A 14,283-nucleotide genomic window follows, 5' to 3' on the forward strand; every position below is an offset into this window, starting at 1 on the left:
ATAAAATATAAACTTATTTGTTTTTTTACTGATCGAAACATCATTAAATGCTGAAATAACTTTGCAGCGTTAAGTTGACCAGGGCAGCTGGAAAATGAGATGCAGTTTTTTATTTCAGACAAGACCAGCAATGTCGGAAAGCCTTTCATTGCTGACCAAAAATTTAGATTTGATTGATTATAAATCTTTTTTTTCGGCTCAAACACTATCGCTAACTTTTAATCTTAATTATTCTATGAAGAAAAATTGAGTCTAGAAAAGTTTGGGTAGTCGTTATAATTGTGACATTTTCGGTGACATATTTTTTATTTTGGAGAAATTCACTGTTTTTTTTGTAATTTTCTAGAAACGCACAAAAAAGATAGGATTTACTTATGCTGATATTTTGTCTTTTATTCGGGTCATTAACATGCCTTGTTGCTTTGTTTTGCTAAAGCTGAGCTTTTTCGTTTTTTAAATTTAACAATGGAAACATTTAAGTATTGTATTCACGGAAATATGGAATTGCAATTAAGCCCAAATTTCCTACGCTTGTTATATTTTATCTACAAAGATTTTACACACAAATGTCCTGAAATATTGTTAGCTGTTCCTGTGTACTATATTTTTAGGTAGCAGTTTTTACCGCCTATTATTCTGAGAAGAAGATTATACCGAACGTATAGTTTTCACATGTTTTTGGTGGATTGATTTAGTTCTCGAGAAGCGATGTTGGTGATACTTTTTAATTTGAAAGAAGGCATTATTATCGAAAATTGGCTGTTTTTGAAAGTTTGACTGTTTTGGCTTTTATAGTCATTTGTCAAAAGTTTACTAATCGATCGTATCATCCTTTAACTATTGTCGGCTACAGGGGTCCCGTAGCTAACAGGCTCTGAAGTATGTAATGAGTTTGAGATTTTATCTCTAGTTTTTTATATAAGTTGTCACATTATAGGTTGTTCTATAGGGTCTATAAGTTGTTTAATAAAGGTTGTTCTAATTGATGAGAAATCTTAAAGAATGGAATGGGTCCAAAGAAAAATAAACAAGGAAAGACGGCTGGAAGTGATTGCGACGACAGACCGGCGCCTCAGTTAACACTCGGAAATTTTCTTTTTCCAAATGACCAAATCACAGCTGGGTCTTCTACGCAACCTGAGCAAGCATCGGTTGTTTCTGCAGTTTCGAAGCCTGTTCAGATCTGCTCTGTGAAGCGAACGAAAAAGGGAAATGCTCCCGTGACAGTAGAGAATAGTTTCGGAGGTCGAAAGGTCACTATTATCTCAAATGTTTCGGGAGATGCCAGTTCACTTCTGAAGCAAATGAAAACTAAATTTGGAACTGGAGGGGAGTTTACAGAGGAGGGTAAAATTGAACTGCAGGGTGATCATGGGCCCAAAGTTTCAAAGTTCCTCAAAGAAAATAACTATTTAGTAAATTAAAAAAAAATACTGTAGTCAATTCTTTTGTTTCTCGTTGCTACTTGATCGGCTTATTAAATTTTTTAAGGTCTCGAGTTAATACAAATCACTACTTGAATAAATAAATAATTTGAGCAGTTAGCATCACAGCTTTATTTCTTTATTTCTCTTGTTTTGTTTTTATACTAGTGATTAAATTAGGAAATCACAGCCATTAATGACGTATTTGTGTCACAAAGATGGGTAAACTTTGGCAGTTGAAGAAAATGTTCTGTAGGAACTAAGTTTTTAAGGAGGAGCTCAATAGTTCACTTTCCTTCTTGTGAAATTGAAGTTTTTCAGAATTCCTTGAAGACAAACTAAAGATTTTAAAATGCGCCACTAACTTCAAATAAAACAATAGTTTGAGTTCAATTCTGTTCACCAGAAAGCAGTCATTACGCCTTAAGTTTTGTCTACATTTAGTAGACTGTATGTATAGTTTTCATACGACAAGTTGTTAATGATATCGACGCTAATTTTTTTTTTCCAAAAAAATGTCTGTTTTCGTAATCTCATCATTTAGGTATTCTAGGACGTTTAGCCTATTTTGACATCTAGCAAGAATTTTCTGTACCTCTTGTCATAGTACATCCAAAAGATAAGATTTCGCTTGTTCGAACTCAAAATTTGTCAAACTTCTGAATGACTTCTTGATTCTTTGGCCAGAGTTGTTTTTGTTGACAGTCTTCGAACAACTCGCTGAATTCCATTCCTGGATTTGTTTGGATCCTGTTAGTTACCCAGCTAACATAGAAGTAAAAGACGATAGAAGTACGTTTTAACAAATTTTTGTTCCGGCTCACTTTCGGGAGGAGGAACTATATACTCAAATGGGTTTTTTTCAGACAATGTTGACCGACGATATATTCATCGTAGAGAGTTGAGACTGGTGGATTTAGCAACCTCGTCCAGCGTAAAATTTGGAATTAAAAAGATTTTTCGATTTTCGTTTTTTACAGGGAATTATCGAGGTTTAAAATTTTGAGAAATTTAGAGTAAATTCCGTTATTTTACATTTTCCGTGATCTTTGACCGAATTTTCGTCCATTTTGCTAAAAATTGTTAGTATTTTTAAAAATAATTTTATTAGTTTTATGGTTAAGGATAGAGAAGTATCGCCAATTTGTTTTATCCGAGATTTTTTGGTTAATATTCCCGCTAAGTTTTTCGAATTTGAGACTTTTAAATCAAAAAAGGTCCAAATAAGCTTTTGTTTCCTATTTCATTTAAGATTACCGGAAGTAGAGACCTAACATCTGCTGCCACTATCTTTTGAAATTTTTAAAAAATAGCTGTACCTTCGCTTCCTATAGGAGTTTTGTAGAATTAAATTTTTGCTGGTTTTTCGAAAAATAAATCTAATAATTATACAAAATGCATGATTTATTTGTGGTTTATTGAAGTATTTCATTTGCTAATTGATCTATTTAGTAAACATAGAACAGTTAATTGTTTTTGCTGGACGCTGAGAAAAACCAGTACTAGGGTTGAACTCATCGTGGATTCTTACAATCAATAATTATTCGGATTAGATTAGGGCGCGGTCTTTTTCGGAATTTTTTCGTAGTTTTTGTTTTTGTTGATTTTCGATAAGAATTATTTCAAATCACGGCCCAATCAATGACAGATTCCATTTACAACAGGATAAGGCCGTATTAAAACTTAGTTTGTGTTAAGAGAAAAGCTCATAATTTTTATGGTTTGGACAATGTATTTTCGTTAACTTAATGATTTTCTGTTGTTTTGGATTCATTTGTAATTCTTTTTGGAGCCTCATGACTACGTTTTATTAATTAGAGATTCAATTGTGTTATAAGTATCCAATCTTTATAATAGTTTTTTTAAACTAATGGTTCTTTAGCTTTGGTACTAACTTTTTTGTACTCTTGCTCATTCTGAGTTCTCTGTTTCCTTTCCACATTATCACACTAATTGGCCCAATTGGTTTTGAAAAAGTGCAAAATTAACGTTGTTTAATATTCTCCATGAATAGCCTGTGATTTCAGCGGTTGCTGCACCGCGTTTTTGTTAAATTCTGTTGTTTATTCTTTCGTTTTTGCTGTTAGTTTTGAAGTCTTCCGACATATTACGGATAACGACAGGTCTCAATTGGTTCCTATTACGTTTAAATTAGCCTTCTTAATGAGCGGAGTTGATACGAAGTATTTTCAATCAATTTGAAATTGGTTGTTTTCAAAAAGAGAACCGTATTTTTGAACTTTGTCATTTTTGCTATTCTTTGTCGGCCTGTCACCGAGTCGCATTATTGAGAGCTCTTTTATCTCATCTAATGAAGTACAGGTTGATTTGTTTAGATCGGGTTTTATGGGATTCTTTTTCATTTTGTTTTCTGGTTTTTAAATATAGTCATCCAGTTTTGGTCGTAATTAATGTTTGCTATTTTTTGTTTTTGTGTGTGTCTTGTCCAGCACCCCTATTGATGGCATGTCTCATCGGCTCTCTAATGCAGCATTGTTTCCACTTAATTGTTTCTTGTAAGATGTGTAATCTTTTGAACCTTTTTTTCTCTTCCTCCTTTGGTAGAGTATTAAATCAAAACGTGAGTGAGTGGAGTGGGAACATCACGTGCGAACGCACATTACCGATCCTCCTTTATTCTGAAACTGTTATAGGTAAATATTTTTCGTTTAATTTTGATGTCGTCGTTTTTAACAATAAATTTTCTATGAGTCAAGGCTGAAAAATCGTAAGAAGACCCCGATAACTTTATATAGAGCAATAAATGCTATCTTTCTGGTACAATTTTTCATATTTTTTAATAGACTCTCTTTTAGTAATGTTTTGTGCTGAAGAGATTTTTTACTCTATGAATCATTAATAATTTTATTAAATAAATAAATAAATAAATCATAAATAAACTCAATTAATCTAGAAATCAACTTTGAACCTCTGCTCAAATCAATTTAACTATCGGCAAGAATCGAGCTAATGTGATCCAGTTCGCCAATAATGCTGCTACCAAAAATCAAATTAGTGCTGTTCGTGAAAATCTCGCATGCTCACGTGGCTCAGTTTGGTCCCGAATATGTGTTGTAGTGAACGATCTTTTCGCCGTAATTGTTGTCAAAAAATTTTTGCATACTTTTTGGTTGGTTTGTTTTACTCTGAAAGGCTTTGTGATAAATGTGATTACGCTGTCTACAGTTATTGTTTGATTTAGGCCGACGTAAAGTTGACTTTACGTCGAAGTCGTCAAGGAAATGAATGACGACACCGCTTTTGAAAGTTTTTTCTATAATATAAAAATGTGATATCATTGTCAGACTGTTTTCAGACCTTTCATATCGATGGATGGATATGGAAATATCAGCTGGTGGGGATTTTCACCTGCTATTGATTTGTTTGATTTCATTTCACATGGAAAAATGCCACCTAAAGAGGTAAACGTGCTTCTCGTTAATAATCATGACCCGCGGAACCTCATCAAAACCATTTGCAATTTGCGCGAAAATAGACAGAAAACATATTCTGATGCAAAAATAAACTTCTACATTCTTGAACCGTTTGTAGAACAAGTTGGACGATATATGTTAATGCTTAATATAATTCTCGACAACACCCTCGGCCTTCAAGAGAAAATTGAAACCTTTTTGGAAGTTTACGGGAACTCTTTACTTCGGAACCCTACAGCCGAGTATGTCACGCAACAATCGGAAAAATTTATCGAGTGCGTGACAGACTTGCAAAAGTGCAATGAAGTCTTTCCATTGTACGATTTGTCTTTGCTCAAGCATAAAGAACGGGATTACTTAGAAGGAACTTTCAAGTTCTGGCGAGCTAACGACAATCGGAACTTTGAACTACATAAGATGTGGGATTATCGCAATCGCGAGTATCTAGGTCCGCGTTATGACGTAAAAGAAAACGCGTATGATTGGGATCGAAGCATGCGGCTTCAAGAACGGGGTGCAACGATCATACACAAAACAGAATACGAGTCGTATCGAGGTAAAGGAATTGCTTTCGAAAGTCGATCGGGTGATTACAATGTCCCGAACAGAACTATCTCATCCCCGATTGTGGTGACAGATTCAAAGGCGGATCGAGTGATGAAACGAGGTTATTTTGGTGATATAGTGACAGGACCTTTTATATCTTTTGGAGTCGAAAGCTCCAATACAGACCTATTCAAAAAAGCGAATAACATGTTCGTCCATACCTCGCTTGATGTCGCTAGTTATAACCTGCAGCAATTGCTCGAGAAATTAAGCTGTCATAGAAAAATCGCTGAAGAAGACGCGTGTGGTACTGATTTTGATTGCTCTGAAAATACGGAAAATGTGTCTATCAAATTTGTTTATGGGAAGGACCTGAAATACTTTTTGTCTAAAGAGAAATTTAAGCAAAATTTTGACTTGGTTTTCTTAGCGAGTGACAGTGCACAGTTCTTGCAAGAAAGTGTTTTACAGATTTTAAAACCGCAAAGCGAAGTTTTGGTCGAGAGTCCGAAGTTTATTGTTGACCTGAAGAAAGAGCAAATTGCTTCAATTTTGCAGACTTTGAAGAAACGAGGTGAAGATTTTGGACTTGAATACACAGGCAATATAATAAATTTCGATGAGAGCCCTTACGAGGTCAATTTTCTCAGATTTCATTACTCGCCATAGCTGTTCGTATGAAACGTGCTTAAATATTTACTTAAAATTTGACGATCTCTCTACTTTTGTAATTAAGTTTGTACAGCTGTATTGTGTATATAGATATTGAATTGTGTTCATACCTGTGCTAATTTGTCCATATATTAAATCGCAGTTTAATAATCAGCGGCCTTAACGTGTTCGGTTACTCATGCTCGTGTTTATTGTTCAAATTAGTTAAAAGTAGTATAAGGTCATTATTGTTTAAGTTTTCAGCTTTCTGTTTATACAATGGCTATTTTTATTTTCAATTTAGAAAAGTCAAACTCAGAAAGTCAGATGATTCTACGAGAAATCAAATAAGCATTTTGATGCATGTTGTTGATTATTTTGGTTTGACTTATTCGTGTTATTCATTGCAGTCAATTAAAAAACGTTATCCACCCCCCCCCCCCCACCACCGCATTTTGATTTTGAAAGAATGGACAGATAGAAAAACTAATGCCCTCATAGTTGTTGTGGTAACAGAATAATTCAAATAACAGAATTATAAATAGCGCTATAACAGCGGCAAAATTTTTTACAGTAAAGTTATCATATTGAAAATAAATATTACGTTAATATGATTTTCTCTCAATTGATCTTCATATTGTGATGTGTTGTAGCTGAGTTTAGCGTTCAAGGGTGAAACTACATCATTATTGTTAAGGAGTGAGTTTTTTCAGATTAATAATGGTAGGCAAAGCTCCCTCAGCCGCAAAGAAGGGTGCAGCATCGTCATCCAAATCCATGTCCAGATCGGCCAGGGCGGGATTAGTGTTCCCAGTAGGTCGAATTCTGCGTAAATTCAGACAGATGAATAGCAATAAATTCAGGTACAGTGCAGGAACCCCAGTGTATTTTGCAGCAGCTATTGAGTACCTCTGCGCGGAGATACTGGAGCTGGCTGGCAACGCTGCTAAAGAGATGAAGGTCAAAAGAATCACCCCTAGGCAAGTATTAGTGATGACCTTATCATGTTAAGGAAGCTATTTGTAATGTTTCTAGCTGCTGGTGTAGCATAAAGAAACTTCAAAAGTTTTTTTTTCAAAATTTTTTCAAAAAAAATTGATTTTTGAATTTTTTGAAGATTTTTTGAGGGAATCTGAGTATGGGGGGGGGGGGGGGCACGTTTTTGTTCATACCATATTGGACCTTTCTGAGTTCATTCATAATCCGCGAATATTTGTATCCTTGTAAAGCTTCTTAACGACTATTATTCACATTAACTGCAAATTTTCAGGAAATGCAACATATTTAAACAGAAAGAGTTTCTACTGAGGAGTAAAAATTTAGGCGCAAAATAACAAAATTGGCTGATTTTGCATAGCTTTTGAGTGAATTTGAGAACATTTTTCAAGTGATTTTTAAGTGAATTTAAGTGAAGCTGACGTTGACGCTGTTTGTGTTTTGGGAAGATCCATGGCTTTGCAAAAAAGTATTATTTGGGCCAAAAAAGATTGTGGATAAAGAATATTCTATTTTGGTATGAAGAAATTCAACAGTGAAATGTATACTTTACTCATTATAATAGGGTTTGTGTCTACCTTTTTGATGATTTTAGTTACAATTTTTAAAACTTTAATCTAAAAGCCGCTAAGTGAGAACAAGGATATAATCGATTTTATCCTTGGTTTTTTTTCATAGAAAATTTTTGGGCGTTGTCTTTCTCTAAGAACTGTTGGCACTAGTTTCAACTTGATGTCAATCAGAAGCCAATTTGCAGTCGTGAGTTTAGTCACGTTGAAGTAATAAAAGAAATGAAACAAAGTTATTCTCAGTGTAATTTCAAAGTTGATTAAGAAGTGGGAGAAAGTAAGTTTTATGTTTTTGAAACATTTTTTTACGTGTTTTATACTTGTTTTCAACGTTTTTTTTCTTCACAATTGCTTATAAATATTGATACACGTGGCCTAATTGTGCATGTTTACATTAGTTTAGAACCCTCAACGGGCACTTAATAGTTTTTACGACTCGGACACTGTTTGTTATGGAAAAACTTTAAGGAGTTTTTGAAGTTTGTCCGTATTTGTCTCGTTTTTTTGCCTTGCCTTTTAGTTCTACTTTTGATAGGTTTAATTGGCTTTCTCGTCAGGCATTTTTTAATGTATTTAACGGTTTGTCAAATTGTAACAGATAGTTATAATTACTTTCGACTATTTGTTTTCAGTAAAACAAAAAAACTTTTCGCTTTTCATAAAAATTATTTTGCTGTGTATTGGCTATCAAGGCTGTTTATGAGACGAAAGTCAAATCCTTAGTTTAGTAATTGCTCTGAATTAAAGTTTGTAGCAATTATATTAGTCCTCTTTTTGGTCTTTTTTGTTATGCGTTTTGTCGCGTGACCGATTTGTCGTCTGACCCATCTGGCTTTTCAAAAACGGGATAAACAGGTATCGTCCAGAGGACATGAAGTTCTCTTAGAGCCTTTCAGCTCACTGGTCTACAAGTATGCGATCCCCCGTGCACTCCCCCGCTCCGCTTACGTCACGCCCCTTCAATTAAGCTAAAGCTAGCCTCACTAAACCGTAATTAGCTATAGCTATTGACGAAGCCAACCGCCCGCGCGTCGTTTGAGAGAAATTCGCCCGCCATGGAGCATTATTAGCTGGGTAGTCAAATAAAACTTGGACCTTAAATGATGTGATAGAAAAATTAACTTTCAACGTTTGCGATTAAACTGCTTTGCTTTACCCTAAAAATGCTTTGCATGACCTAATAAGAGATGGGATTCTCCATTACAATTTATGCATCCCATAAATGAAGGTTGGGAAGGAAAGCGTTGTAAATACCTTTGCTTTATAGACAAATCCTGTTGGCTGTGTATAATGACGAAGAGCTGCATGAACTGCTGAAAGATGTGACCATTCCTCAGGGTGGAGTTTTGCCTCGAATTCATCAAGAATTGCTCCCAATGCGCAAGGGAAACAAGCCAGCCTCTCCCCCTGCCGCCAAGTCGCCCCCTGCCAGTCCCAAAAAAGGAGGTAGAAAGCCAACTGGGCCCATTAATGTCAAGCCCGTTGCTGGTGGAGGAAAGAATCCAGGTTACTTAGTGTTCACATCTATTGAATGCCTATATGTTCAACGAAAGGTTGAGAATAGCAGCGGGGAAGCTTTCTTTTCTTGCCTCACCTTCAAAATATGTTTTTTTCGACAATTGTAAAAATTTGCTGGGAAGACTTGTTCTGTGAACAAAGTTTCTTGCTGTTGTTTTTTGCAGAATTTTTTGAGCTTTTTTGGTTTATTGCTAATCTATGCTTCAAATGTTCAAAAATGATGCACAATTTTTGCATGGATCTAAATCGAAGCTTTTGATTGCTGTATTTGTACTGATTTCCACTCTGATTTTGTAAAATAGCCAAGAAGAGAAACCGAGGCTATTATAGGTCTAATCGAGGTTTTTATACAATTCAGCGAAACGACCATATTGGTCTCGCCCTATCAGGAAGAGATTGTTTTGAGAAGGCATGTAAAATGTCAAGAGTGAAATGAAAAGATATGTACTATAGGGAAAATGATTTGGATCAAATACTAGAAATGTCGATACAATCTGAAAACAAAAGTGTTTTCTGTGCCGTAAATTACTAATTTGATGAAATCTATTTTTGGGCATTTAATTTGAGCATAATAGGGTTATATGGCAATAGAAATGAGGTATGAGTATCAGGTATAAACATATATAAGTAGAAGCAAAACTTCAAATATATTTGCTGAAGGAAAGTTGTTTTTGTTTACTGTTCAGGTAAAGCGCCCAGAGGGAACGCACCCCTTCAGAAGCAAGATTCCTCAGTGGTCACAACTCTTTCGGAGAGAACCATCGGAGAGACTGGACAGAAACTGACAGTGTTGCATGGCACCATAACCAGTGTGGTCGCCGATGCTGTTGTTCACCCCTCGGCGGGAGGCTTCAGCTTCGGAGGGCAGGTGGGATCAGCACTGATGCGCAAAGGTGGTCGGCAACTCAGCGACGCTGTCAATGACCTACGACAGACTCACGGGAGCATTCCCAATTTGGGAGCAATTGCTGGTCCTGCGTTTAACATCAAAGCCAGTTACATAATTCATGTCAACGGTCCCTCGCACGGGGATTCAAAATGTCACCATGACATGGAAGTTCAGATCCACAACTTGCTGAACTTAGCAGAGCGAGAGAAGTACGCCACCATTGCTCTTCCCTGCATCGGGAGTGGAAATGCCGGCTGGCCTAAGCAGGAAGCAGCTCAGACAATTCTGAGAGCGATCCACATGTACCTGCGAGGCACCCCGAACCAGCACCTGAAAAACGTCATTTTTGTCCTGTTTGATAAAGAAACCCTGGAAATTTACAGACAGGAGCTGGGCAAATTGCCTATGTAGAGTATGCAAAAATTGTCTTTAACAGGAACAGGTTTCGCATTCTCAGGCTGATATTTTCTTAGCTGTTTGTCCTTCTATTCCTCTTTAATTTTCGATTGCACAGTTTTAAATTGGCCCGTGGCGAAGATTGTTTGACTTTTAACAAATACAATGTACGTTTACCAATGCAATATTTTCCCATTTGTGTATAACATACTTCATGGCTCGTTTACAGTTATCACTAATAACTCATAGTTATAACTCAACAATGACCATTTTTCTCAAGTTTTCGTGCTTTCTGAAAAGTGATCATTGTAATCTTCAAAAATTCATGGTACACTATTTTTATTTAGTAATCTTTTCCTTTTTAATAACTAACAAATATGATGAGTGAATTATTGCTTTCAAAAGTAGCGATATTCTTTTCACTAATAATTTATCTGCTATTAATTGTTTTTATAAATTTTTTATGCTAATACTATGTAACAGCACATGAACCATATCTCAAATATTTTATAAATGTGACAATATTATATCTTCTCATCTAAAGCTATTTGTCAAAATCCCTTTATGTGAACTAATAAAATTTTAAAAACCAAAACTGTTTTTAATTTGACTGAAGGAAAGTTCAGAATCGAACATCAGCGATTATCAATTGGTCCTATACTACAGTTATTTGTTGAAATTGAAGTGTTACAGGATATTCATTATTCAAGTTTGATTGAGATCTGTCAAAACACGAGACATCTGCCGGTCATGTCAACATCTTGTATGTCTAAGAAGAGAAATGGGGTCTTTCCCATTATATCTCCCCCCAAGCTTAGTGGTCAGATAACCTAAAGCCCCCCCATCAGGGTAAATATTCATAAGGGGGAGGGGGGTGTATTTGGAAAGACCCGAGAAATGTTTACAAGTTCATAAAGATCAACTGAATGTTAATTCAGTACCTTTTACAGCTAGGCTTTTGAGGTCCTATAAAAATGGGCATTAAAGTCATTTTCAAATTTTAAAGTGCCATTTTTTTCAGCATTTTTGTTGGCTCTGATTGTTTTAGTGCTTTTCTGGAGATATTTTCAAGGAGATATTTTCATGGAGATACGTTTTCAATGTCAATGAAGGGAAGTTTTTAGTAAAATGTTTGATTTTGTGGATTTTGTTATCATTTTGCTATAGGTTTAACTATTTTGTTATTTAGGTTTTTTTCTGTTATAACCATTTATTGCAAAAACGAACTGGTTATTAAACTAAGGTTTTGCTAAAGTTTTACTAATGTTTGTACTTTTGTACGGGTCAAGTTTTGTAGAAAGATTTGTGATCATTTAATCTGCTTTTCAAGGGTTTGTGTCCCCCATTTTAACCAACATTGATTTTAGGAAGACAGCAACTGTAAATTGCCTTGTGATGCAAACTTTCCTTTTTCTGAAACTTCGCAATTCTGTAAGTTTTCGCCACTGCAGTTCTTAATTTATTGGAACGAATAATAACTTAGCTCGGGTGAGGAGGGGGAGGGACAGATGCCCGTTTAGCATAAATTAAACGAACGATAAAGTTTGCACTAGCTTCAGTTTGGTTAAATGGCGATTTTCAACCAGTAATTATTTACAGTTTCAAGACTGAAACTTAACAATTTAAACTATTTCCAAAAAAAATCTTTAAAAAAATTTTTTCCTAAAATTTTTGTAAAAGTTTTGTTAACCGTCCTTATGTTTTCTGCTAGCTACAAAAAGAAGATACGAACCATATTTTTCTGTATCGAGAAAATTTTTATGGAAAATTGAAGATTTCAGGAAATTTAGATCTCTCAAAATAGCCGAAATCAATTTTGAAAATGTGAAACTAAGCAGCCACATTTTGGCGTTAGTTTTGCTATGAATTCCTATTTCGACAGAAGTAACGAATTTAATAATTTCAAAACCCAGCAAACGTAAAAAACCTGTTTCATGAAATGAACATAAAAACATTACTGAAAAGTAAAGATGGAAATCTTTTATCTTTTTTCATTTGAATTCTTTATTTTGTCAGAGCAGACCGTTAGGACTTATCTCCTCGAATATAATGAAATACAGAAATGTTTGAGAGGTAGTGAGTTTTCCAATCGCTAGGTTCAAAAGTTTAATACCAATCTAAAACATAGTTTTATTTAAGTAAAATTGTTTGTTTTCACTATATTTGAAATTGCTCCTTGAAGTGGTCTTTTCCAGTCATTAAGCTGTTCTCTAAATTGAATAATCAATTAGTTTTTTTTACTGTGAAACTCTTTATCATGAATTTCACTAAACAAAAATATTATGCTATTTGTTATTTGTTTAAAGCTTCTTATACTTAAAATAGTGAATCAATTGTTTGTCAACACTGCAAATGAGAGCCTTTAGGGATATTTTATAACGTCGCTCTACATGTGAGACATCATTAAAGGCAGAATGCAAAAACAGTCAGAAACATTGAGAAATTAGAAAATTTTTTTCCGTTTTCAATATATTCGAAACTAAAAATGCGTGTCCTAATTCTAGCTGGTAACAAACACATCTGCAAGATTTTAATTAACATTTTCGCCACTTATTCTCACGAAATATCGAAAATGACAAAATACGTCGAAAATTTTAAAAAGGTGCATTTCAAATTATAGTGTCAGGTTGACGGTTACTGACACGAATGCCTCAAGAAGTAGACAATCAAGACATTAAAGAATTGTGACGTGCCTGGAGTGCAGATCAGATGTCGATACGAGAATCTTGAAACTGTTCTTTTGGTGGCTTGGTTTCTCTGTGCGAGTTCCTGTGTGGGTTTACGTATTTAGGTGCGAGTGTGTGCGGGTATGTGTGTGAGAGATTGTTACTTGTATGAGAGAGTTAGTGTGAGAGAGAGAGTTAGTGTGAGAGAGTAAGTTCCTTTAAATGTTACTTGCAAACATGGCGCAAAACTTGTAAGAAACCCTAAGAATTATAAAAAATACTTAATATTTGCAACAAATTGCGTCTTGTTGATAACATGTGCGCGAGATTTTGAAAAAATAGATGTCCCATCAAGCTCACGAAAACTGAAGATTGAAAATATTTTTTTGAAACTTCAAAAGATTCTCTTCAAGCTTTATTGAGCTTTTTTGCTTAAGAGAGGCAAGGAAAAAGAGGAAGTCTGAGAGAGTTAGTTCCTTTAAATATTGGACACAAATAGAAGGAGTGCTAAAACTGGAGAATCTTGAAGTTAGAAAGACTACTTAATATTTTCTACAAATTTTGGCTTCAAATATGTCAAAGGCTAAAAAAGCTTTTTTTCTCGGATAACTCGTCTACGAGATCTTGAAAAACCAATTGTCCCATTATGCTAATGACATATACAACTTGACATTTTTTTTCAAAAGCTTTAAGAAATTCATTTCGAATTTTGGTGTCATTTTCACCACTACCGGTACAACCGATACAATTGCCTCGGGGAATCCACACTTCTTTTTCCAGACAAAAAAAATCAGAATTTTTACGAACGTTGATGAACCTTGAGTAAGAATCCGATGCCAAAAATTGGCGTTTTGGTGTCTATGTTCGTGTTTGTGTTTGTGCGTTTGGGCATTGTTTGTAGTATGTGCGTGTAACAGAAAGAAAAAGAGTGAGTTGGTTTTTTTTAGATAAAAGTACTTACAGAGGGCAAAACTGTGTGTGTTTGTATAGTTTGTATAGTTTTCTGCGTCGCTGTGTTTCTAATTGTACCACACTTATCTTTTCAGAAGTTGGCAAAGAGTACCGAAAAAAAGACAGAATAATTTTTGGTTCAAGCAGTACAACTTGTTTCCCCAATGCAAATAAATTGCTTTCGTATACTCACAACGGTTTTCCTGACAAAATTTTGGAAGCTGTTTTTTGCAAACTTGAGAG

The 14,283-nt window shown here is 35.0% G+C and overlaps 2 protein-coding genes across 2 annotated transcripts; both read left to right on the forward strand.

The window, feature by feature from the left end:
- The first annotated feature begins 4,336 nt into the window (after positions 1-4,336).
- Positions 4,337-6,664, forward strand: LOC142334767 (dynein axonemal assembly factor 3-like). The gene has a single exon (XM_075383053.1). The coding sequence runs from the start codon at positions 4,754-4,756 to the stop codon at positions 6,071-6,073; it is 1,320 nt and encodes a 439-aa protein (XP_075239168.1). The 5' UTR covers positions 4,337-4,753; the 3' UTR covers positions 6,074-6,664.
- An 83-nt stretch (positions 6,665-6,747) lies between these two features.
- On the forward strand, positions 6,748-11,018 carry LOC142334768 (core histone macro-H2A.1-like). The gene is made up of 3 exons (XM_075383054.1): positions 6,748-7,035; positions 8,888-9,126; positions 9,825-11,018. The coding sequence occupies exons 1-3, from the start codon at positions 6,776-6,778 to the stop codon at positions 10,436-10,438; spliced, it is 1,113 nt and encodes a 370-aa protein (XP_075239169.1). The 5' UTR covers positions 6,748-6,775; the 3' UTR covers positions 10,439-11,018.
- The last annotated feature ends 3,265 nt before the right edge of the window (positions 11,019-14,283 follow it).

The sequence above is a fragment of the Convolutriloba macropyga genome, chromosome 2 (genome assembly GCF_964194025.1).
Source record: "Convolutriloba macropyga chromosome 2, txConMacr16.3, whole genome shotgun sequence".
Taxonomy (NCBI): Eukaryota; Metazoa; Xenacoelomorpha; order Acoela; family Convolutidae; genus Convolutriloba; species Convolutriloba macropyga.

Bases quoted from the DNA above. Each gene is read 5' to 3' on its own strand.
- LOC142334768 (XM_075383054.1), top strand. From the start codon at position 6,776: ATGGTAGGCAAAGCTCCCTCAGCCGCAAAGAAGGGTGCAGCATCGTCA. The intron at 7,036-8,887 runs GCAAGTATTAGT...TTTGCTTTATAG, and splicing joins GTCAAAAGAATCACCCCTAG to ACAAATCCTGTTGGCTGTGT. The intron at 9,127-9,824 runs GTTACTTAGTGT...TTTACTGTTCAG, and splicing joins TGGTGGAGGAAAGAATCCAG to GTAAAGCGCCCAGAGGGAAC.
- LOC142334767 (XM_075383053.1), top strand. From the start codon at position 4,754: ATGGATGGATATGGAAATATCAGCTGGTGGGGATTTTCACCTGCTATT.